The sequence below is a fragment of the Augochlora pura genome, chromosome 10 (genome assembly GCF_028453695.1).
Source record: "Augochlora pura isolate Apur16 chromosome 10, APUR_v2.2.1, whole genome shotgun sequence".
Taxonomy (NCBI): domain Eukaryota; kingdom Metazoa; phylum Arthropoda; class Insecta; order Hymenoptera; family Halictidae; genus Augochlora; species Augochlora pura.
In genome coordinates, this window is record NC_135781.1 from 18,466,741 (window position 1) to 18,489,964 (window position 23,224).

The 23,224-nt window shown below is 36.6% G+C and overlaps 2 protein-coding genes across 4 annotated transcripts in view; both read left to right on the forward strand.

Moving 5' to 3' along the window:
• The window catches only part of LOC144476625 (uncharacterized), a 32,353-nt gene extending 19,737 nt beyond the window's left edge, over nt 1-12,616 (forward strand). The window contains exon 2 of the mRNA XM_078193756.1: nt 12,069-12,616. Within this exon, the coding sequence (XP_078049882.1) occupies nt 12,069-12,616 (548 nt within the window). The remainder of the gene's footprint in view (nt 1-12,068) is intronic.
• Smash (smallish) overlaps nt 1-23,224 on the forward strand; it is a 324,377-nt gene that overhangs the window by 128,978 nt on the left and 172,175 nt on the right. The window lies entirely within an intron of this gene.

Below are 23,224 nucleotides of genomic sequence, written 5' to 3' on the forward strand. Positions count from 1 at the left end.
ACATGTCACAAGTGAGTAAAGATCCGCAGTGTCAAGATTGCATATTATTACGGTTCGTAAAACGAAACTAAAATAATTATACTTAATTAAGTCGACCCAGCTAGAAGGTTAATAATGATAAAAAGTGCGCTTTAAGATGATATTTTTCTTAAATTCTTTTAATTTTCTCACTGCTTCATTTTTCGTTTTCACATTTTTACATTAAAAAAATCGTCGTCTGCAAATCTCTGTATACATTTGTATCATGCATACAGTGTTTAAAATTCACAAAAGATAAACCTTGGTAAAATATGTTATTAATTTCTATCGCTCGTAGCTGCTGAAATCAAAATGATGTCTTTCTTAGCCATCGCTTCTTGAAATACACACAACAACATATACTTAATAATACAATGTACAGCACAGTAATATGCATAATTAGATTGCATTTTGACCAGTTTAAAATTGCACTAGTTTAAAACCAAGTAGTCTAGCCATTAAAAGAGAATGTGAAACGTTTCGTAGAAACTGGTTTAACCCTGCTGTTCTCCTTAACTATCGCATGCATAGTTGTTTCGCGTTACAGGAACTTGACATATAAAAATGTGAAACCTTAGACACACGAAACGTCTATATCATTACCTTTGATTACTTGAGAGAACCTGCTTTCATTTACGTGATACGATTAATAGTAATTTAGAAATTACAAATTATCTAAATAATTACGGTATAAATTATATTCATTCTGTCATCTAAATAAACTTCAAATCATTTAGTTCAGTCTTAAATAAGTTAAACCGTTTTACAGGATGTCTGTACAATGATAAGAAAGTCGCGTGAAGTGTGTCACACCTTGACGATTGACCTTTAACCCTTTGCGGCCGCATGTCTGCTCTCAACCATCAAAGCTATATTTATTTATGCTCATTTTTATAGAAAATTCAAACATATTATTTTGTCACGTATATTTATAAGTTAAAAAAGAATCAACGAAATTGCTTATCCTACTTAATCTTGCACGTTATGTATTATTGTTCACAATAATGAAACAAATTCAAACAAATACAAACAAATTCTATTTTCAGCGAAAAAAAGCTGCAAGAACACGAATGAAATTAACTCTGCAATCGTCGAAGTGAGAAACCGAAACAAGTTTGAAAATAATCAATGTAAGTCGATCTAAAATTATCAAGGCGATTCCGTTGAATAGTATGCGTGCGTACTCGGCCGACTATTGTGTCTCAAGGTCAGTTGACAATCAAGGTTCCAGTGCGCTATCGTTCGCATTATCTCAAGACTTCTATTCATGTTCATTTTGCGTTTCGTTTATCAAATGATTGTGCCGTCGTACGGTTTCGGCAATAAGAAAGGCTGGAAACGCATCTCGATCGAAATTTCATTTCGCACAAAGGACGACGGCTGCGTACGCGAGACGGAGACGGAGACGGAGACGGCAACAGCGACGGCAGATAGGCGATCGATCGATCCGATGTTATCTAGTCGAGGACACGTGTATGCAGTTTTATTCGCGGCCGGCTGCACGCGCATGCAACTTACTCCATATGGCAGACAGGGCCGAGTCACAAAGGCATTCCTATCGGCGTATTGTGATCTCGACGATTTCTCCGGATCCACCGGTGAGGATCCGCGCTTCGTGACCATTCCACGACTGTCCTTGAACTCGTCCTCAACAAGGACTGAACCGCTGAACCTGCTTTCCTTCATGTCCTCGCCTCCTGCACTTCCACCTCTTGTTTTCCCTACGCCTCCTTCGCGTCTTATCTTTATGCTCGTTTGCATTTAAATAGGTGCACGGGGGCCACACGGGGCTCCTTCCTAACAGCAGGTAACAAATAATCGCGTGTCTCGATTATCTCGAAAATAGAGCAACGCGGCACGTTTCCGATATTTATTTCGAGAGGACAGCTCGCCGTAACACGTTGCAAATTAGGTGATTGCACGAAAGACTTCCTTTCAACCTTAGCCGCCCTCGTCGAGTACATTTTTTATTTTAGAGAATTGGCTTATCATTTCGTGTACAATTTATTCTGAATTATTCAGATTGTGAATAAATAGACTGCGAATAAAATGCACGTCGTGATGAAATGTCGAAAGAACTTAAATATGTGGTATTATTTTTAACTTATCAATTCCGTTTACCGCTTAGAGTAAGCATTTGGACACTTTAAAAAATACCTCAACTTGTTTAATCCCTTGAACGGAAATGATGAGTCCAACTCGTCATAAACTTTCCTGAACAAATTGACAATGACGAGCTGGACTCGCCAGAAATTATTGAGGTTCGATGCTTTTTATGAAAGCAGTATCTGTAAGTCATATCGAGTCTATTGCTTTGATATACTTGTGTGCATGCTTCTAGTTACCGTCAGAATGTAATTTGTATAAATTATTTAAATCGATTTCGTCGAAATTAGTTTAAAAAAAAACTAAGAAAATTAAATCGTCTGCGAGAGCAGTGTTGACTGAAAATAAATTGTCGTTCAAGGGGTTAAAGTACTATCAAACAATTTGAATTTTCTTCAGATCTTAAAAGGACTGATTTGTTGATGATGCTATGTACATAGTTTTTTTTATATAAACTGTTTATTAAAACTGCATCATATATAAACTGCATTATTAAAATTACATTAATGTTAATACTATTCATATTACTTTATTGCATAATGTTATATTAGTATACATGCGTTATGCATATAATATTGCTGTTACCATTATCAATATTAGTTCATCGAATAAAGATATATGTATCTTTATTGTATCTAATGTCACTTTCATTAATTACTCGAAGATATTACTGTATCTACTGTAACTTTATTTAATAAGGTAATATTGTTAGCAGCAGCAGCGATATTAATTAATTTGGTGATAATACTTTTCTGTATAGTAACATAATATTCAATTATTGACAAATTTTTTTAAGAACATACTATCTTATAATAAAGTCTTTAGTTGTTATAATATACAATGTATACATCACAAATCAATTTCTATTTCACTTCAACTTGTTGTAATTTAAATAGTAAACTATTGTATTATTTCGCATAACAAATAAACCGCAATTAAAGTCGAACTAAAGCAATAAATATATAACTTAGTATCCATCGTTAATTGCATGGTGCTAATCGCGAAAAACAACAGTAAAGATCGTTGCTGTTGAAAGCTACATTTCCATGCATTTCCTACACTAAAAGTAATTACGTTAAACACATATATACATTGTAGAATATCCGGGTAAAACAGGGAAACACAGTTTCTTCGCAACAAGACAAACTGAAGCGAATATTATGCTTGGGACCGGACAAAACTTTTCCACTGTTAAATTATAATGCTTGTTCTTAACGAATGGATGCTTCCTTATGTTCCTTCCGCGTCCTTTCACGAACCTATAATCGCATGTTACAATTACTAATAATAACTACAAATCTCGTTAACCAGCAATTAGCCAATAGAGTCTGCGTGTACGATGCTCGAACGATTCCGGTAATGCTTTAAAAGATGTCTTCCTGTCGCTACGCGATTTCACCAATTCCACATAAGTGCATGGAACCACTGTTGCAGAACGCTTCATTCGAGCGATCCGTCAAACTCTCGGGATGCTAGAATGACCGACATAATCCAGCGTTACACGAATCCATAACAGCTGCGACCAAGCTCTATCTGTCTAAAGATTTCGCGAGCTATCATTCTATTCCCACGTTTGCCGCGATTCTTCTTTCCCTCGGAGGTTAGAAACCTTTCCTTTTTATGCTTTCTGCGTTATTTTCGTATTTAGAATACAGAGCTTTGAGCAGGATGGAAGTTCTTTGCGTCTCTTGCAACAAAAAGATCAAACTTAATTTTCTTCTTTAGTCTAATCTTTCCACACCAGTCAAATTGTCTGGCGTCTCTTCACAATTTTTATTTAAATGCTGTTGAAATTTTAAGTACTCTATCATACGATATGATGGAATGAGATTCGCAATCAAAGCATATGTTATGATAAACGTTTTGGAAAGTCTAGACAAATACTTTCTTGCCACTGTTACGAATAAACTGCGAATTTTTAGGCGAAATAAAATTGTCGGTATTGATTGCGAAGTGCAGGAGCCATCGAGATATTTATTTATTTTCCTAAAAATTTTAATGCATTGAACATAATATATTATTTTTAAATTCTTTGAACGCTTTCACTGTATTTAATTTTATTTACTCATTCTTTTATAGATGTGTAGAATTTGCAGTCTAATTATGAAGTAACACCTGTCAGTCACGTTTCGGACTTGATTGGATTAGTGTTAATAAGTTAATGATATTAGATTTGATCTGCTCGGTTTTGTTATATACAATTTAGTTTCTGTTTTTATTGGACAAAGATATACATTACATGAATTTAATATATTACGGATTAATGTAAAAGTTGCAGTTTGTCAGAACTCAAATCGGATTCCAAAACATTGGAAACGGGGTTTGTAAAATTATTTAAACTGAATCTTTGTGCAAAACAAAAATTTGCAAAATAATCTTACAGACCAACATTTGATTAAAAATGCATTTCTTCTTTTAACAGTTTCACTAAATTGAAAATACTTCAACAAGGTTCTTAAATTTGTCTAATACTGTTCTCTACTTACGTCATACAAAAGTAAGATTATTTAAGAAAAAATATAACTTTTCAGTTATTCCTATTATTTGCAACAACATATCTTATCATCCGGATACACATCCGCAATTAGTACTTATTACTAAACTGTGCATCTTTGTGCGAAATAAAAATTTCGTTTGTGAATAATGGTAGCAAAATAAACATTTCCTTTTTCTGTAACAATTTTAGTAAATTGTAGATCTGTTATCATAGATCCATACAATCCGCAACCTTATTATCACACACAAAGACGTACGAGGTACATCCTCAGAGAGCAAACTTCATCCCTTGTGACTGAACATTTACCAAAACCTCCAGTCTGTTGCGCGCTAATCCTCGAATTGGCCTGCGACCCCATGATTCGATTAACTCTAACGAACGCACTGTGAAGCCCGCTTGAATCATTGAAAAGTTGGATTAGCTTGCCGGTGGAATGGAATTTTCAATAGCGTCGATTAATGATGTAGAAGCCGGAACAGAAGGACGTGTGGGATCGGAGGGAAAGGAGGGGAAGGAAGTCGTAGAAAAGGGAGATAAAGGAAAAATGAGTGCGAACATGGAAGAAAGAACGAAAGGGTAAAATATGAGTAATGAAAGGAAAGTGGAGCTAACAAGAGCTGCGCTGGGTAGAATGTACAGAAATAAATATAAACAATTACAAACACAAATCAGAAATAGGAGGCAAACCCTTTATTTAAAAATAAAAAAGATATAAAATGCAGTGTAAATAAAAATAAAAGCGGTAAAAATAAGCATATAGGTAAAGCTTGAACAAAGCCAATTTAAAGAAAGAATAAAACAAACTAAAGAATAGTGCAAATCGAGAACAGTACTTGAAATATAAATTAAGCGTGAAATATGTAATGTGCAACTAAAAGTCAATGATAAGTACCTGAGTCCACTTATACTAAGATTACCTATAATCAAAAGTTTGTTGCATTTTTATATTTACATACTCCAATATATCACGAAGGACTTTTTCTTTTCAATGTATATTTATTTAAATATATGCAGTAGAAGTCAAAGTTATAATAATGTCCGAATGTTTTGGCGGCTCAATGTATGTAGTCTATACGTAAACTCATGTAGATCAGTGTATAGTTCTATTACGAGTCATTTCATTATATCAGCCCCTAGTTTTTATATGCGTTTTTTGCGTGCGTAATAAAGTGTAGTCAATAACAAAAACTTCTTGAATAAAAAATTTTCGAGTAATTTGAAAATTAGAGATCGATTCGAACATACTCGAGTAACAAGAAAAATTCGAGGGCCCGACTCGGTTCAGCTCTTGAAATCCGAGTACTCGCGCAGCTCTAAGTAACACAACGTTGTCCCGAACGCGAAAAGAAATTGCTGGAAATCGCTGCGGTACGAGGAGAACACACTTGCACGATACGTATTACACGCGAATAAATAAGCGATCGCGCAAACTAACCGATCCGGTCGTGTACACGCACGTTCGCGCGATACGCACGCTAAGCGTGCGAGCGAGCGCGAACGCCTTCTCCGACGCGGAGGGTTGCGATCGGCTCCGCTCCGGACCGCGCCAATCCGCTCCGCGTCGCCAGTCGAAGCTGAAAAAAATCGGCCGAGGAATTTCTATGCCGGCAAGGACGACGATAAATCATAAAATATCTGTAAACGGTTGCCCGTGCAACCGACGGGCCGCCCGATCTCTTTGCTCTTTCATATAATACTGGCGCGCCGGTAGAACATGAGCGGTCGTATGTCGAACCTAACTACGTATTACGTCGAACACATGTACAGGAACGAACAAGAACCGGCGAAGAGGTGCTGCGGGGCGCTACCGGATGCACCGGCGATGCATTCGCTGCGTGTTACTCGATCAAGGGTCAGCCACTGGCCGCATCCGAACAATACGCTCGGTGACGCGCCGTTGATCGAGCCATTTCGCGGGAACACGGAGGTCGATGATATTACCGCAATTACTTTGTTGTGTTGTCGAGCGTAATTGCGTTGCCCGCAAGGCGATTATTGCCGGCGGCTGTCTGTTCCCCGTGGGAGACACGGAGAGTCATCGCTCGCTCGGAGATGCTCGGGTCGAATCGCGGTGACCGTTTTCAACGATATTTACTTCGACTATAATTATATCTCATTCAAGTACATTTGCGATCAATTCCGTCAACGGAAGTTTCATCGAAGATGGTACCATTATTGACACAATTATTTCTTTGTTAGATTGTACATTTTATAATATGAATTAGGTTCACTTCTATTATATTACTGTTTATTCCTTCATTTACATTCCTAGATTTGAGTAACAAAGTTATTAGATTTTTAACAGATTATACACCAGTGCATCACCAGTGTGATTTGATGTTATAGTAGCTACAGTAGGGGCTAAGAGTAGATTCGTGGAACGTGTCATTTTGATATATATTATAATTAAGATCACCAAAAATGTAAGTGAATATTAGGTCGTCATAAACAATTTGCCATACAGCTAGATAGTATCTATTGTTCATATCTATTCGCTGTGAGCCACCGGGACAAACAAGTTTCTGCTTTCACTAAATAGATGAGAGCTCAAAATAAATAAAATAAAAAAGAAAACAAACAAATAAAGAAAGAAGAATAAAATAAATGTCTGATAAAAGAACGGAAATTATTAGTGAGTCGATCGAGAGTGTATGGTTGTTGTTTTTATGAAACCGAATGAAACAGATGCTTTTAGTAGACAAACATACTATCATTGTAATTCACAAGTTAATACTTTTAAGATGGTATAGCTTTTTTAAAACTGGTCTAAATGACTTGAATTTTTTTGTAAATGTTTGAGGAACTAGTTCACTGTACAATGACAGAAATGACGCATGGCCAGGCTACAGCCATTAAAATGTGTAAAAATGACCTGTTTTTGATTAAAATTTGTAATCAAACTGCGATTTATGCGATCTTTAATTGTTTACACCTTATGTCAAGGTCAACCGATTTCGATGAAATGTTCAGGATGCATATGAGTTACCAAGATGTATCAAAAGCGTTTTTCAAATTTTTATTATAGATTCAGAAAAAGAAATGAAGAAAAGACAGTTTATTTACATTTTTTTATTTCAAGTAACAGTCAAATTTAAAAAAGAATAATGCATTCATTGTCCCTATAACATTAACAGAAAAATTCATGTCATTTAGACAGTTTTAAAAAAGTTATACTACTTTAAGATTGTTGACTCAATTTTGCTCCGCGCTATACATGTATACAATATTAATCATAATGTGTACATACATATAATGCACAGCAATTGTATATATAAAGTTAATGATACCGAAATAAACGTTCGAAAGTATTCTCCAATTTTTTATTGTATTCCGGATGACTAACTGTGCAGGTAGCTGTGACGGAAGGCTGATTCGGATAATCGTGATTCAGATAATTAACGCTTTACTCCGCGAGAGAAGAGCGACGAGATGAAAAAGGAAGGACGCATAATATGATATACAGTTAAATGAAAATGTCTGTTTCTCATTCATTTCGTCCGCCATTCGAATCGAAGTTGAACGAAAGAACTGGGAAGGTTTCGACACAACGACGCGACGTAGTGATCGACAGGCGGAAACTGCGAGCCAGGCAGGTGCTTAAATGTAGCCGAGGCAGGTTCAGGAGCTGGAAACTGGTCATTAACAGGTTTCACGAGCAAGGATATGGCTAGACAAGGAACAGTTCTTTTTTATTTCGGCCTTTTTCTCGGGGAAAAAAGAAATTGACTTGTTTCGTTGTGGTAGCTAAAAGTTACTGCTTCTGCCGCCGCCCGCTTCCGACATTCTGGAATAGAAACTTCGTGTTTGCGAGTTAGGAAGAACGAGAAGTCTGGTTGTTGCAATAACTTTATTTTGCCGTAGTAAACACCTGTCCAGTTCCATTATCTTTTAAGGAATGAGATTCATGACAGAAATATTTCCACGAAGCTAAATTATAGATTTCGTTAAAACCGATTCAAGTTACGCATTGCTATTCGGTTTGTATGTTTGCTGTTTAATATTTAAAAACGCGAATTTACATGAACATTAGTACTCTGCTGATTAGATATTTGATAACTTGTTTTGTCTTGGTTTTCGTTCTCATTACAAAAGCATGTGTTTCAAGTGTGTCAATTATTTTAGTCAATGCTAAGGGGTTCTCTCTTGAGTGATTGTTGTCTCTAGTGCTGATTGTTGCATGCTGAAATGTTCAATTGGCATGTAATTGTGTAATTGTATCAGAAAATCCTTTTAACTACAAAAGTAAGAAATTGTTTTCGAAGAAATACAGTGATATGCATAATTATGGACTTAACGTAACTTTTACATTGTTACTGACATTTAAACGAAAACTAACAAGATATCGTATTTGTATATTTCTATTTTCTATTACTTCTAATGTAGAAATACAAAAATATGTTACTTTATTAAATCTTGTTTAAACATCACTGAAAATATAAAACTTACTATGTAAAAATATCTTCGTTATTTTTACCGATATAAAAAAATGTGTCAGGAGAACTTTGTTTAGTTCATAGTTAAGAACATTATGATCTATGTTTTCATAGGGACTAGTATGCAAGAAATTACAATGAGCAATACTTGAAAACAAATATCATTGGAGTATCAACGACGACAAACGATTGAAAACAGACCCATCGAATTGTTTTATGGCTCTTTATGAGGGCGAGTCGTTGGCGTCGGAGGCCCCAGTCGACATGGGCATTTTCAGTTCTAAAGCAGAAACCGGACTGTAAGGTGACCACCTCGTATATTCACTAACATTACTTTTTCTGTATCTCCGTAGTTCTGTCATACATTATTGTAATTTATTTTACTGGATACGCGAATGTTCTAAAGTGTAAATAATTAATGCTCAATAAAGTACATTTAAGTGTTAATTCAGTATACAACAAATAATCTTGAGAAAAACATGAGTTTAGTAGTATTCGTGGCTTTGATACCAAATTGTCCTGATAGATTCGTATATAACAGCAAAAATAACGGAGATATTGCAACGTGCAAACTAAAATAAACACCCAGTATATTCTGTGGTTGCAGGGAAGAACACTACATGTCACGTGTTTTCACTTTCGATATATTGCTCTAATCACTCAAAATTCTAATCACTAATACTTCAAGCTGCACAATTCTTCTGAGTCTATCGAATGTGCTTTCGCGATGCTTTGCTGCTAAATATGTAGCTGCTATACGCAGTCCTACATTCAATGAGTGCATCAACTTAAATAGTTCAAGTAAAATGTGTTAAAATTTTGATATGCGGCGTTATTCCTTACAGTCGCCAAATTATTTGCACTACTGTAAATTTGAATTCTGAAGGAGGTCTTCTATAATCGAAAGTAAGAGCTAAGAAATTTTTTTATTGCATTATCTTGAAGTTTGAATCACTGAAAAGATGTTTGCATAGCCATTTCATGGCATTCGTAGAATTGACTGAGACATAGATACTTGAAGCGGGCGCTTTTGAACTGCTCGAAAGACAATTGCATTTAGGTCCTTTGTATACTCAAAATTTCCTTGAAAAATGATACTGGATGATGTACCCTTGATGTTGCTATGACTCAGATACATGTGAAATTAACCCTTTGGCCGGCGACAGCCAGCGTACGTTTTTCTCGAAACTGTGTTTATCAAAACGTTGTCCGCTGTTTCACAAAAACTCATTACAACTGACAGAAACTGATATTTTGTTTTTTTAGTAATTTCTTCGTTTCTAATAACAAAGAAATGCTAAATCAGACCATTAACCAACTGTCTGTAACACTCGCATTTTTTACCTGTTCATCCGAAATCGCAAGCTTTTAAGGACCGTTAACAACAATTCTTTGAAAAAATCAAGAAAATTCGAGCGAGATGGTTTCCTTCGCGGAGGTAGCGAAGAGTGAGACACGAACGATCTCACAGTGCGCCTGCTTGAAATCGAATACTATATGATAGGCAAGGTTCTTCATAAACAGCGAGAATTAGGCAACCACGGTGACACCGGAAGTATTCGCATTATTTCCTCCGCGTGCTCGCTAAATCATCGGCGACGCTTGATCAGTTTCAACTGGCCCAAGCTTCGCCAGTGGAAAAAGGACAGGCAACGTGTCCCGAACTGGTTCAGCAACAAGCGATCAACACTTGAGCGGATACTGGGCGCAAGAAAACTGTGCCGGCCGCGGCCAAGCGAGCGAGCGAGCGAGCGCAGCGTCCCGCGGTGCGCGGCGCGCGTCAGAACGAGTTTTCAGGCCGATCGCTGGGAAAGATGCGCTACGGACTATCCTAGGACCCCACCGGAGCACGCCAGTCTCTAGGACCTCACCGATGCACACCGAGACGGCTACTCAGAATCGGCGAAGGACAGCGTGTCCGGTAGCCGTTGGAAACGTGACCGGAAAGCCGTGGAGGTTGCACGGGGTCCTGGAGAAAATAAGGAACGAGCCTCGAGAACCGAACAAAACGGCTAATAGCCGGCCCGTGAGAAGCGAGCCATTCGAGATTGAGGCAAGAAATGATTTATAAGACACCAGTGTTCCACTCGATAGCCTGTAAACGATGCTCTGCACGTGGACAGGATCGTTGCACTCCGAGGGATGGGACCGGAGCCTCGCAGGATAATTGCCACGCTATTTACCGAACGCAATAACGATGTTAGTTAATTGTTGCCTTACCCTCCTTGTTATTTTGTCACTAAACAGCAGTTCGTGTCGAAGCTCCGCGGTTAATTGCTGACGCTCGCATTGAGGGAAACTCGAACGCCAGCTGCTTCTCCGGAATTGTATAGAAATAACATTTTCCAGGTTGATTTAGTGCTCCAGGGTGCGAGTTTTGTAGGCTCTAATGTGCTCGGCACAAATTAAAGACTACTTTAAACCTAGAGACTACTGAAAAACATTCTATTTTTTATTACAGACTATAGCATATTATTTAATATACCACTTTGTGATATTTACTTAAGTCAAGCATTGCAAGAATCTTCTGACCCCAATGTGCCTTTAAAAAATGTTATTTAATCTAATCCGAAGCTCCAAATGCAGTTACAATATACATATACCGATGATCATAAAAAACTGTCAATCAGTATGCTGCAACATACTGCCCATAACTAAATATTTCCCAAAACATTAGTTTACATATTTACATGAATTTACAACAAAATGCTGCGTCATTAACCGAGCACTGGATATTACCAACTTATAAAGGGTGTCCCAAAAGTCACGCAAGATTTGAATTTGGTGCCATTTGTGCGGTAAAGTGTTGCCAACCAAAAAAAAAATACAGAATGACAGCTGACAGTTCAGGGTTATTAAAGATGGAGCGCTACACAAAAGAACAACGCATTTTTATTGTTGAGCAATATTTTTCAAATAATGAAAGTTTCGCAGCAACAGTTCGCAACAACATGAGGCTCATTTTCATCTTGATGGCTTTGTTAATCGACAAAATTGTCGCATTTGGGGTTCAGAAAATCCACAAGTGATTGTTGAAAAACAAATGCATCCACAACGTGTAACTGTTTGGTGCGGATTTTGGGTCGGAGGCATCATCGGACCATTCTTCTTCGAAAATGCAGCTGGTCAGGCAATAACGGTTAATGGTGCTCGCTATCGCGACATGATAATCCAGTTTTTTGTGCCAAAATTGCAAGATATGGATGTGGACGGCATGTGGTTTCAACAAGACGGTGCCACATGCCATACAGCCCGAGAAACAATTCAATTACTGCATGAGTCATTTCCTGGTCGTGTAATTTCCCGTTTTGGTGATCAGAATTGGCCGCCCAGATCATGCGATTTAACGCCGTTAGATTTTTTTCTTTGGGGTTTTTTAAAGTCTAAGGTTTATATCAACAAGCCCACGACCACCCACGCCTTGAAGGAAGAAATTGAGCTCTGTATCAACGAAATTCAGCCACATCTATGCAAAACAATCATAGAAAATTTCAACAAAAGAGTGCGTATGTGTCAGCAAAGTCTTGGAGGCCATTTACCCGATATGCTATTCCATACATAACCCTATACTGTATACTATATAAATCAATAAAAAATTTAGAATTTTTAATTATAAATCTGTGTTTTCTATCCAAATTACTTCTTGCGTGACTTTTGGGACACCCTTTATAATGACATGGACTTCATCATATTCACCGACTCTCAAAGTGTAATCAAGTCAACGCAAAAGCCAACTTTCTCAATACTTGAATTATCAAGATTAGTAATGAAAAATTAGATTTACTTGTCAAAGAAGCAATTAGAGAAAATTCGACTCCAAATATCAAGATCAAGGCTTCGCTTACACTAACCAGAAATCTGAAAGTTCAAGCATAAATGTCCACCGAAGTCTTAATTAATGAGTCAGGTCTATTTAAATGTATAAAATACTTTGAATTCTATCAAAAGAATGATAGATGTTGTTTTGACCATTACAATTGAAATGTTTTACTAGGAAGAGTTAATTTTATAGCCAATAGCGCACTTCCGCGAATAAAATTATAAATTTTCAAAAGTTTTGTACTTCACCGGTGTTTTCCATAGGGCACGAGACCATAACTTAGACTAGCCCGGGCTTTATCGAAATACATTATTTGAAAAATAATCGTTGAGGTAATATGGTATTTCGGTACCGCAACCGTGGTATATACATATATACCGCAATCAGTGCCCTTCTATCATAACGAAATGCAAGTTCTCGAGGAAACCCCCAAAAAGCAGAAACGCCCACACCCCCAGACGAATCCCGAGTTCGACGATCGAACGATTCGTCGAAACACACTCTTCTTCAAAACGTCCAACGAGACACATCGGTCTCCATACTTCGGCACACCGCTAACATACGAACGAACGTCTCCCAAGGAGACTACGGGAAAACACACACAACAATATCTTAAATATATCTAGGTAGTTCCTCGTTAATTCGTCAAACTACCGTGCCTTGTCGAGTGCCGTACATTCTTCTACAGAAAACTTCGCGCCTTACAACCGCGAAGCCGAGTCACTTTCGGACGACACCGCGCGCACCTCAACAGTGCTTATCTTCAGACAACTTGCAAAACATTTATTTTGACGTTTCAGGTTAATGGTACTGCCAATAATCGTCATGAATATTGTTACTGATTATCTCAGAGACTTTATATAATTCAGACGTATGCGTTATCTTATTGGAAACTAAAATTACTTGATAAAATGTTGATATATTAGTAGGTGATCTGAAAGTTAAACGAGTCTATAGGAGGTTAAATTCATTTCCAAGTTAATCGAGATATGCATTTTTCGGAAGTCGAGTGTTTATACACATGTGTAACTGTCAGCCGGATGTCGAAGGATAAAAATAGAGATGAGTACTTATGCAGATAACCTCGACAGATGTTTTAAAAAGCAGACGCGTGTAACTACCATAATACTTGTACTCTGTTAGTTTAACTGTTCCAGCTCGAGGTTAGATTAGGTCAACTTGAACTTTCTGACGAAAACATAACTGGCTATACTTAAGGTCATTTACAATTTTGTTTATCTATTTTTACTAACACACTTTTTAAGGTACTTCTTCTAGAAACGCTAGTTCTTCGATATACTGTAATATTTATTTATTTAATATTTAAACACACTCCTTGCATTTTAGCTAAAGGATCTATAACAATACTGTACAATTTAAAACTATTGTAACTTATTGCATCCACTGACTCCTTCATTCTTTCTCAGCCTTCTTCTTCCCTTTCTCCCACCTCCAATCGCGAGATTCTTTCAAATTCTTTGGTGTGCCATACCAATTTGCTTTTTACTTCCCCTAGCAGAAGCTCTTGCCAATTCCCCCTGTTTTCCTTTATTAAACCTCTCGCTTTCCTGAACACTTCTGTGTACCCTACTTCTTCAAAACCCTTACATTCCCAAATATGGGAAATGGATTCCTCCTCTGTTTTGGTTTAAATCCTCATTTGGTGGCTTTAATTCCTTTGCTCTTCTCTCTGCCTACGCTCCCACACCTTAGTCTTGCCCAAGTTTCATTTTTCCACCCTGGTATCCCACTATCTTCCCAGTACTCCTCTTGGCCTAATCCAAACTTCCACTCTTTGTACTCCCTACAAAACCTAGACTTCTCTATTTTCCCCAATCTCTCTGCCATCCTTGCTCCTTCAGCATTCTTCCACCCTTCAGTATATTCTTTCTTACTTTATCTTCGTTTCCTCCATTCCATATTAGTTCTAGCGTTTCCCCGTCTCCCACTTCTTTGAATGCTTCCTCCACCTCTTTCATCCAATTCGTAGGGTTGCCATTCTTCCATCCCCTCAGCTCCTCCTTTAAACAAATCTTTGGTAACCTTTCTTGATTCATCTTCCATACTCTCATCATGTAATCTGCCGCCCTTCTTCTCGACTCAACCTGTAGGTTTACCCTTCCTGCCTCTGACTTCCATATGTAGTTCGGCGTGTTCAACCTTAAGCCCAACGCTCCTTTCACAATCCTTCCCCCCACTTTCTCAATTTCCGCCCTTTTCCACCACCCCCAAAATTTCAACCCCGTACATTAGGACAGATTTTCCCAAGGTATCCAACAGGAATAATCTTCTTCTCAGACTATTTATTCTCGCCCGCTTCATTACCCCCCATGCTGCATTGATTGCAATTTTAGCTTTCCCCACTATCCTTCCCGCTTGTTTCGCGACCTTATTCTTGGATGAAAGCGAAAATCCTAAGTATTTGTATTCCTCCACAATATCCAGTACCTTCCCTCCCAACTCCCATTTTTCTCCCCCCCCCCCCCCCCCCATATACTTTAATAAAACCTTTGAAAATTTAAATTAGTAGTAATCCACATTTAAATAGACCTGATCCCCAATGGTCCGGTTTGAAGCATACAATGACATTTTTTTAAACGAAAAATTCAATATCTTTATATTTATTATTCATTTTATATTACTTTAAAAAGGTCTATGCACTTCAGATACGAAAAAATTGATGATATTGAATACAAATTTTAATTACTACGAACATTTAAAGTTGAGTGTTTTGAAAGTACAATATTTCAAATAATAGAACTCCACATATTCTTTGAAATGTCCTACTCATTGTGTTCCACAATTTTGCTCAGTCTTTTCATATTATAAAGATCATACTTCCCTAAGAAGAAATTATACATTTTTTACTCATTACTAACAATGATATATAAAAAGAGTAATATTGTTCGATACGTGACAAATTTAAGAAATTCCCTATATTTGACAGATGATAACTTTTGATTTTCAACAGTCTTCGATCTCTAATGGAAACGAATGTTTATTATACAGCTTTCTTTAAGTAACCGTGGAACGATTGTGTTCGTATAAAAATCAATTTGGAAATTATAATTGTTTACTGCGAGTATTTCATCAAACTTTATACGTATGAAATATAAATATCAAATATATATTTAGAAAGTAAAAACTAATTTTTATAATTTCATTTAAACAATTTGTTTTCAAATCGAAAATAGCAATGACAATTTATTGAAATCTAAACTGCTTTAAATCAGCTACAAGATGATATCTTGTTAAAAAATACTATTGTATTATACATCGTGTAGAAGATAATCAGTATTTTAATTATTAAAGTAATTTGTATTATATTTTTGAAGTAATATGTTGTTTGTTTACTTTATTCTCTGTTTTCTTTGTATAATGTGACCATATTGTGTCCATTTTTATTAATATTCTGTTATTATTACTATCTCTATTATCGTGCTGAATTTTTGTAGAAAAATCAAGAGGCCATCTGGTCCGTTTCTGCCAAATAATAAATAATACGAAACTAATATATTTCCGATCCTCGTCGAAGAAAGTCGATCGTCCGAGGTCCGAAGTCACGCGAGCGTTAAAGTGTACCAAAAAAGTGTCTGAATGGCCGATAATCGAATGCAACCGATGATGCGCCGGCTCCTGGCCGAAAAGGGGGTCCCTCATAACAGATCGGAGGACTCGTTTTCTCCCTCGTTCGTAATCCTTTTTTTTCCCGGTCGTCGTCTTCGTCAATTTATCGGGCGCTCCTGTAAACGACCTTGCCAGAGTGGAAGGACGATCGAAACGACTCCCGGAATGCATCCGCTCGTGACCTTCTTCTCGGATGCACCGGTACCGAGGCGCTGATGCATACATGCACCTGCAACGGGTTTCGGCGTAACCGGTCGTAGACTTTAGGACTTTCACCTGATATCGGCGTACAACGATCCACGGCAGGAGCAAAACGACGGCCTCTTAACGGAACGATAATGTCGGATCACCGTGGCCGCCGTGCCGTTCGGTGCATCCTTGGATTCCTGGAACCTCGACCGTCGACGGAATTAGCATTGCGAAATACCTATGCATTGCTGGGGGATCACGCTTAGATCCTGTTGAAGGAAAAGTAATAGTAATACTCGTTTTACGCAACGGATACAAACACAGAAATAATGATCGAAGAACGTTTTCATACCACTGCATTAGAATGACGGTGGTGTAAAGTTATAATATAAAGACATAAAGTTATAAAGAAAAAATGTTGATATACGTCTTCATATGTAATATATATATTCTGAAAAAATGAGTTATTATTTATACAGAACACACAATAATCTTTGGTTTAACCTTTAATATATTCGCTCTTTTCTGCAGTCAAAGTAGTTCTACTTCGCTCTTGTCGATCGCCCCGGTTGCTCCTATATTCCTTTGTTTATTTAAAAAATGTTACATCGACTAAGATATTGATTAATACTGACAGCCTGACTGACAGCCGTCTATAACGTTTAAGCTGTTTTTTTCTTTTTTTTTACTAGGTTAATTTCTAATCTACAACGTAGGAAAAGTAAAACAGATTATATAAATGTCTAATTATTTTTATTTCACCGACAAGGCCGTCTCTACAATCCTGATCATACAAACTCCAGGTTGCGTTACCGAACATGTATTGGCGTTTACCAGAAAATTATTATGCACGATAACGGAATACATAACGCCCAATACATTACATTTATTAAGCGAAAAGATCACTACCTTCGACACTAATATGAATTTGATTCATTTTATTTATCTTTCTTCTTCTTTCCATGGCCACTTTAAGGACTTATACTTTTTAATTTCCAAACATTATTTTTGATTAAGCAACACATTTGGCGGTCACATTAAGGTTTTGCTCTTTGACATAATTAGGAACAAATATTTAACATATACGTTGTTAGACAAATTTGTGTTGTATTTATCATCAACATCTGACAAAACAGCTACACTATTTCCTGGAAAAGATTTTCCTTGGTCACTCATTCTTGAGGTCTCGTGTATCCCACTTCTGATTTAAAATAATAAATAAACTATTTATTATTTACACTATGTATACAATAATCTTTGGCTTAACTTACTTACTTTGACGCACTTAATAAAGTGTGAATAGAAGCAAGCAAGCGTCTTCAACACTACGACATTGTACCAAACTCGTATAAGTATCATATACCCTTTTTCCTCATAGATATATTTAAACGGCATATTTTCAAATAAGTATTTGGTAATTTATAAATATGTTGGTATAGTTATAAATTTTCATGATTTAATACTTCAAAAAACTATCTAGTTCCATAGTACTTTCTTCGATAACATAAGACGTTCATTTTCTATATAAATAACTGGAAATTAAGTTATTGATTTACGTTGTTTCCTTTAAATAGACTACACTTTTGGAATGTATTATTTAATGAATTTCGTAGAAGTGTTAATATTATTATAATAAATTATTTGAATAGATTATAACGAGCCACTTGTGAAATATATTTAGTTTCGAAATTTGCGTGTCTTATTTTTAGTATATTATGTTCTATACTTACAACCGAGTGTAAATAGTGACTAGTGTTTTCTTATGACTTAAACATTAAACGAAATAGTATTTACCTATGCAAATATTTCGATGTTTACTGCTTATACAAAATTTTTTCAAAATTTTCCCAGCCACGTAAAGTTATAAACTAAATTATAATTAAAATTAACCAATTAGCTGTATAGATCTCTTTGACAAGTATGCAAGTTACTGCATACGTTTGATTTTCTTCATATTTTGTTTAACACTCTTAACTATTGTTTAACCGATCTTTTATATACGTCTATTTTTACCAAATCATTTTTATAATGTTTATAGAGGAAGTCTGACTGAACTTAGGAAATAATTGATACTTAAGGTAGTCCTATTGAAATCTGGGTGTGCCCAATTGAAATCTTAAAGGGCGTGTCCTAACCCCTTCGGTAAAATATAATGCTAAATATCACATTTTTATAAAATATATAATTTAATAAGGAATATCAAAACAGAAATTGTCTTCATCAATTGCGATACATATAAACTAAATAACAAATTCTCCCTTCGATAACGTTAATGAGTTTAAAACAAACTTCTACATCTAGTCAAAATTGCAACTATCCCATTTCGCCATAAATGCATAAAATCCTCAGTCCAGTTATGACGAATATACAGATCAAATACAGCTAATAAACAAATGAATATTCTGAAATTTTGTAGACGGAAGCTAGAATACTGAATTGTTCACTGAACTGTCCCAGAGAATGCAGTTTTATGATTCGACTTTAAAACGATGATATCTTCTTATTTACGTTTCGCGTCTGCCACTTGTCTTGACAATAAACCATGTATCGTATCGGGACCAAGGGAACTTTCTCTAGCCTCCTTTCTAAATTTCAATTTCGCAATAATGTCTCATTGCTGTTGCTTTTACAGGTAGCTTCACTGCCTATGAATCGATACCTTATATGCGCAACCGACTGTCGGATTTTCTCCTAATACGGATCCCTACAGTTAGAATCGTCCCGTGAACGCGCACTCCCACCGTCGATACGTCCAAAGAGACAAGGAAAGATCTGGTTTCTCCTTGTTCGCGAAAGAAAAGGAAAAATTCCAGGAAGGAAAGTGAACAGCCCGTTTTGCGAACATCGAATATTGAATTCTCACGTAACATTTTCCACCGCGACACTCCCCTGACACTGTCCGAGAACGTATGGATCGACGAGGATATTTTTACTCGTCAGTCGAAACAGTTCACCGTTCGAAACACTTCAGACTAGGAATAGATACGGCTCTTGTTTCCTCTCCTTTAGAATTTACCTGATGAATTGAAAGTATTATCCAGCTTCTATTGTCAGAATACGGATCTAATATATCATGATACGTGTCGCGATACTGCGGATCGCGCGAAGCACTCTAATCCAGTAATAAGAGACAGTTGAGCCGCGATCTTGATAATAAAAGCGGTCTTACTCGTGTCTTTCCACCTGACAAATGGAAACCTACCTGCGGTATCATTAATATGTATTAATTACATTCGAAATACCATCGGTGTCTTTTGCATACAATATATCTTACTTATAACGATCGATTCTTTGCAAACGAATGCGTTACGCTCTGTTATGTGCAATTTTATGCGCTTTCGATAGACATGTCACGCACCAAGAATGTATTTCATGCAAATGCGACAGACGCGGTTGAGTAAAAGATAATAACTGAACTGCTAAACGCACTTATTGCAAAATTGTGTAAAATAGTGAAAGGTTTGAAAGATTAAGATAGTGTCAATGTATTGTTCGTAATATATTGCAATCACTAAAAAAAGGATTTTCTATTTAGTTTCATTTATTTTGCATAGAGTTTGTATAATAATAAAAGATACGGTTGATCAGATCAGTTTCTTATTTTTGTTAGCTTCATCGATTACTTCATTTCCGATAAAATGTTCTTCACACGAATGTAACAGTAATTAATTATTGTTTAAAGTAAAACCAATCAATACAAATTGTTTAAAGCACAATCTAAATATACGTTTTATATAAAAATCAATTATAATTGTTACTGTTAACACTTTACATGCTGCATGCTATCAATAGGACTTTCAATTGTTTACTAATTTAGAGGGAATCTTGAAAATCTGTCTGCGCGTTAACTCCGGGGAAAATCACTAGATTGTATTACAGAAGATGACTTGTTTGTATATGTTAGAAGTTACCATTGAACAATTTATTGAGAACTTCATAGCTATAAATTGTAGACTCTTAAAAATGAATTATAAAATATGATATTAAGAAATGAAAACAACGTCAAAAATATATATGTATATATGTATAATATACTACCACATCTGTAACATATGTGCTGTAACGATTAACAAACATCAATTATAAAAAAATTCTACGAAGACAGTAGATGCAAACATTAACAAGTTAACATGTGTTCTTACGCCCAGGTGTTGTAAAATTGCCGGTTGACAAAATATGCTCGAATAAAGAAGTTCAAAATAAAAATGTCGGTGAAAAACATTTTTCACGGTATCGGGAATTATTAAAGAAAAAATCAGAATTCAGTCATTTTGACTAGTTCTAGTGTTAAATATATTATGTCAGGATCTCGATCTCGATCGGTGCAACTAGTAATAAAGAGGTCAGAGTTTTATTCGCAACGCGTTATTTCGCCGCGATCGTTCAAAGTTTGCGAAGCTATTCGAGATAGCACAATACAAGTTTGTTATGAATCCGCAGTTGTTTATCTCTCGTCCAAAGATTTAGACATCCTGGAATCCGAGTTTATAGTCCTGATCGAAGGAATTCGCATGAAACTTCCCGGCGATTATTTTGCTTTCCAAATATAATGAAGCACGCAAGCTTTTCGAATTTCCGAGTTTCGCATCGGCGCACCAGTCCCACGATCTACCATCCCGTTTATTTTCAAAACACTCGTAACTGTCCGTGTTACTGTTTGGTGAGACAGCAACGGTGTTCCGAAGAATTCGAAAACTCTGGAATTTCTACGTGTCTGGGCGCAGAGGCTGCGGATTCACAGCTGTCACGGTCAGCGTTTTGCGGTAGGTCAGCGTTGCCCTCTTAACAACTTGCTCAACCATACCACCCAGAGAATCATTTGACGCTTCAGCTGTCTTATCTTCGTCTTCCGCCGGCCATAAAAGCGTAATGTTTAGAGTTCCTTGTGCAGAATTCTTCAAGGTCTTAATAATATTTCATCCGGAAAAGAATTTCTACGAAAGATCTCCATTGAACACTCGGTTCCGCAAAAATGTTTTTCCAATACATTTCATCGGAAGTATTACGAAAGAGTCGAATAACGGAAAGCGGCTGGAATTGCTAAGAGGGACATGAAAGTAAATTATTATAAATTATAAATTGTGAATTATAAATTGTGAAATATAAATCGTGAATTATAAATTGCGAAATATAAATCGTGAAACATAAATTGTAAATTATAAATTGTGAGATATAAATTGCGAAATATAAATAGTGAATTATAAATTATAAATGATAACTGCCCCTCTAATACTTCTAAATAAGATAACACTAAATTATTTTAGTGTTATCAAGAACTAAGTTTATAGTATAGTAAGTTGTTGAATTCGTCTCAACATCAGCTATAATATTAACAAGTCAAAGATAATATTACTGTTAGAAATTTGAAATTATATTAATTATTTACAATAAACACTTAGTTTTCGAAATGTTGTAGAAAAGTAAATACTGACAAACTTCTGAATCATTTTGTTGTCAGGTTCATTGGATATATCTGAAAGCACTTGAACATTACGTTCTTCAGAATTGTCATACAAGACAACCGATAACCAATCATTTGTAACAATTTTTTTTAAAACTCTTGTTAGTTTTGCATTTCTTATACATTGATAACAAGATACGCATGTCGAAAATAAATAACTGCAATATAATTGTTCTCACGAATGGAAATACAGTACCAATCTGCATTCTGATGTTCTATAATGAATAATTGAAATAATTAGTGTCGTTTTTAATTTCTTAGTTTTGTCATAAAAAAGCTGTACGTAGTAAAAGTATTGTTTAAAGGAGCAAATGTTTTTTTACCGGAAAAGAAGATTCTTTAAAATATAATAGGTGAAGAATTAATTTTCTGCCATAAAATGCGGCGTACTAGAGGCCACTGTACACGTGTTCGACTCCTGGCTATAGCGTGAAAGGTTGATCGAAGATTTTCGTTTCTCCCGCGATTCGGCCGACAAAGGTAACGGGAATGATAAACAGAGGATCGACTCCAGCGATTGTCCCACGATAGACGTTTAATTTCGGCCCGGAAATTCCGCATGGTTGGTCTCGACCATATTCAAAAGGCCCACCGGTTTCAGCAGCTGATGGGTCACGGTACGGAAATAGTCGGACCATGGTTATTTCGGGTCCCTTTATTCCACGGTGGCGCTGCTACCACCGAGATCGTTACCGAGCTTCGGTTAGCCGAAGATTTGTTGTTTCTCGCCTACACGCGAGTTTTCACGGAAGGCCGCTTTGAAAGGCTTCAATCGCCGTATAAAACGCGGAGCCGCGTCTTCAAAGCTCGACCCATTTTCCCGTGGAATTTCCAGCCAGCGAGAAACTTAACTCCTCTGCCGCGAAAACGCATCTGCTCATCCGATTAATTGAAACCCTCCCGGATCGTCTACACCTGCACGTCCGTGTTCGCGATTTACTAGGATCCGCTCGTTTGCGGAATGTAGTCTTCCTCGAACGAATTAACTCGCCCGCCCTCGGCGTCGTTCATCTCGACAAAGACTCTTATATAGTTACTATTTATTTGCAGTGAGTAACGTTGACACTCGAACA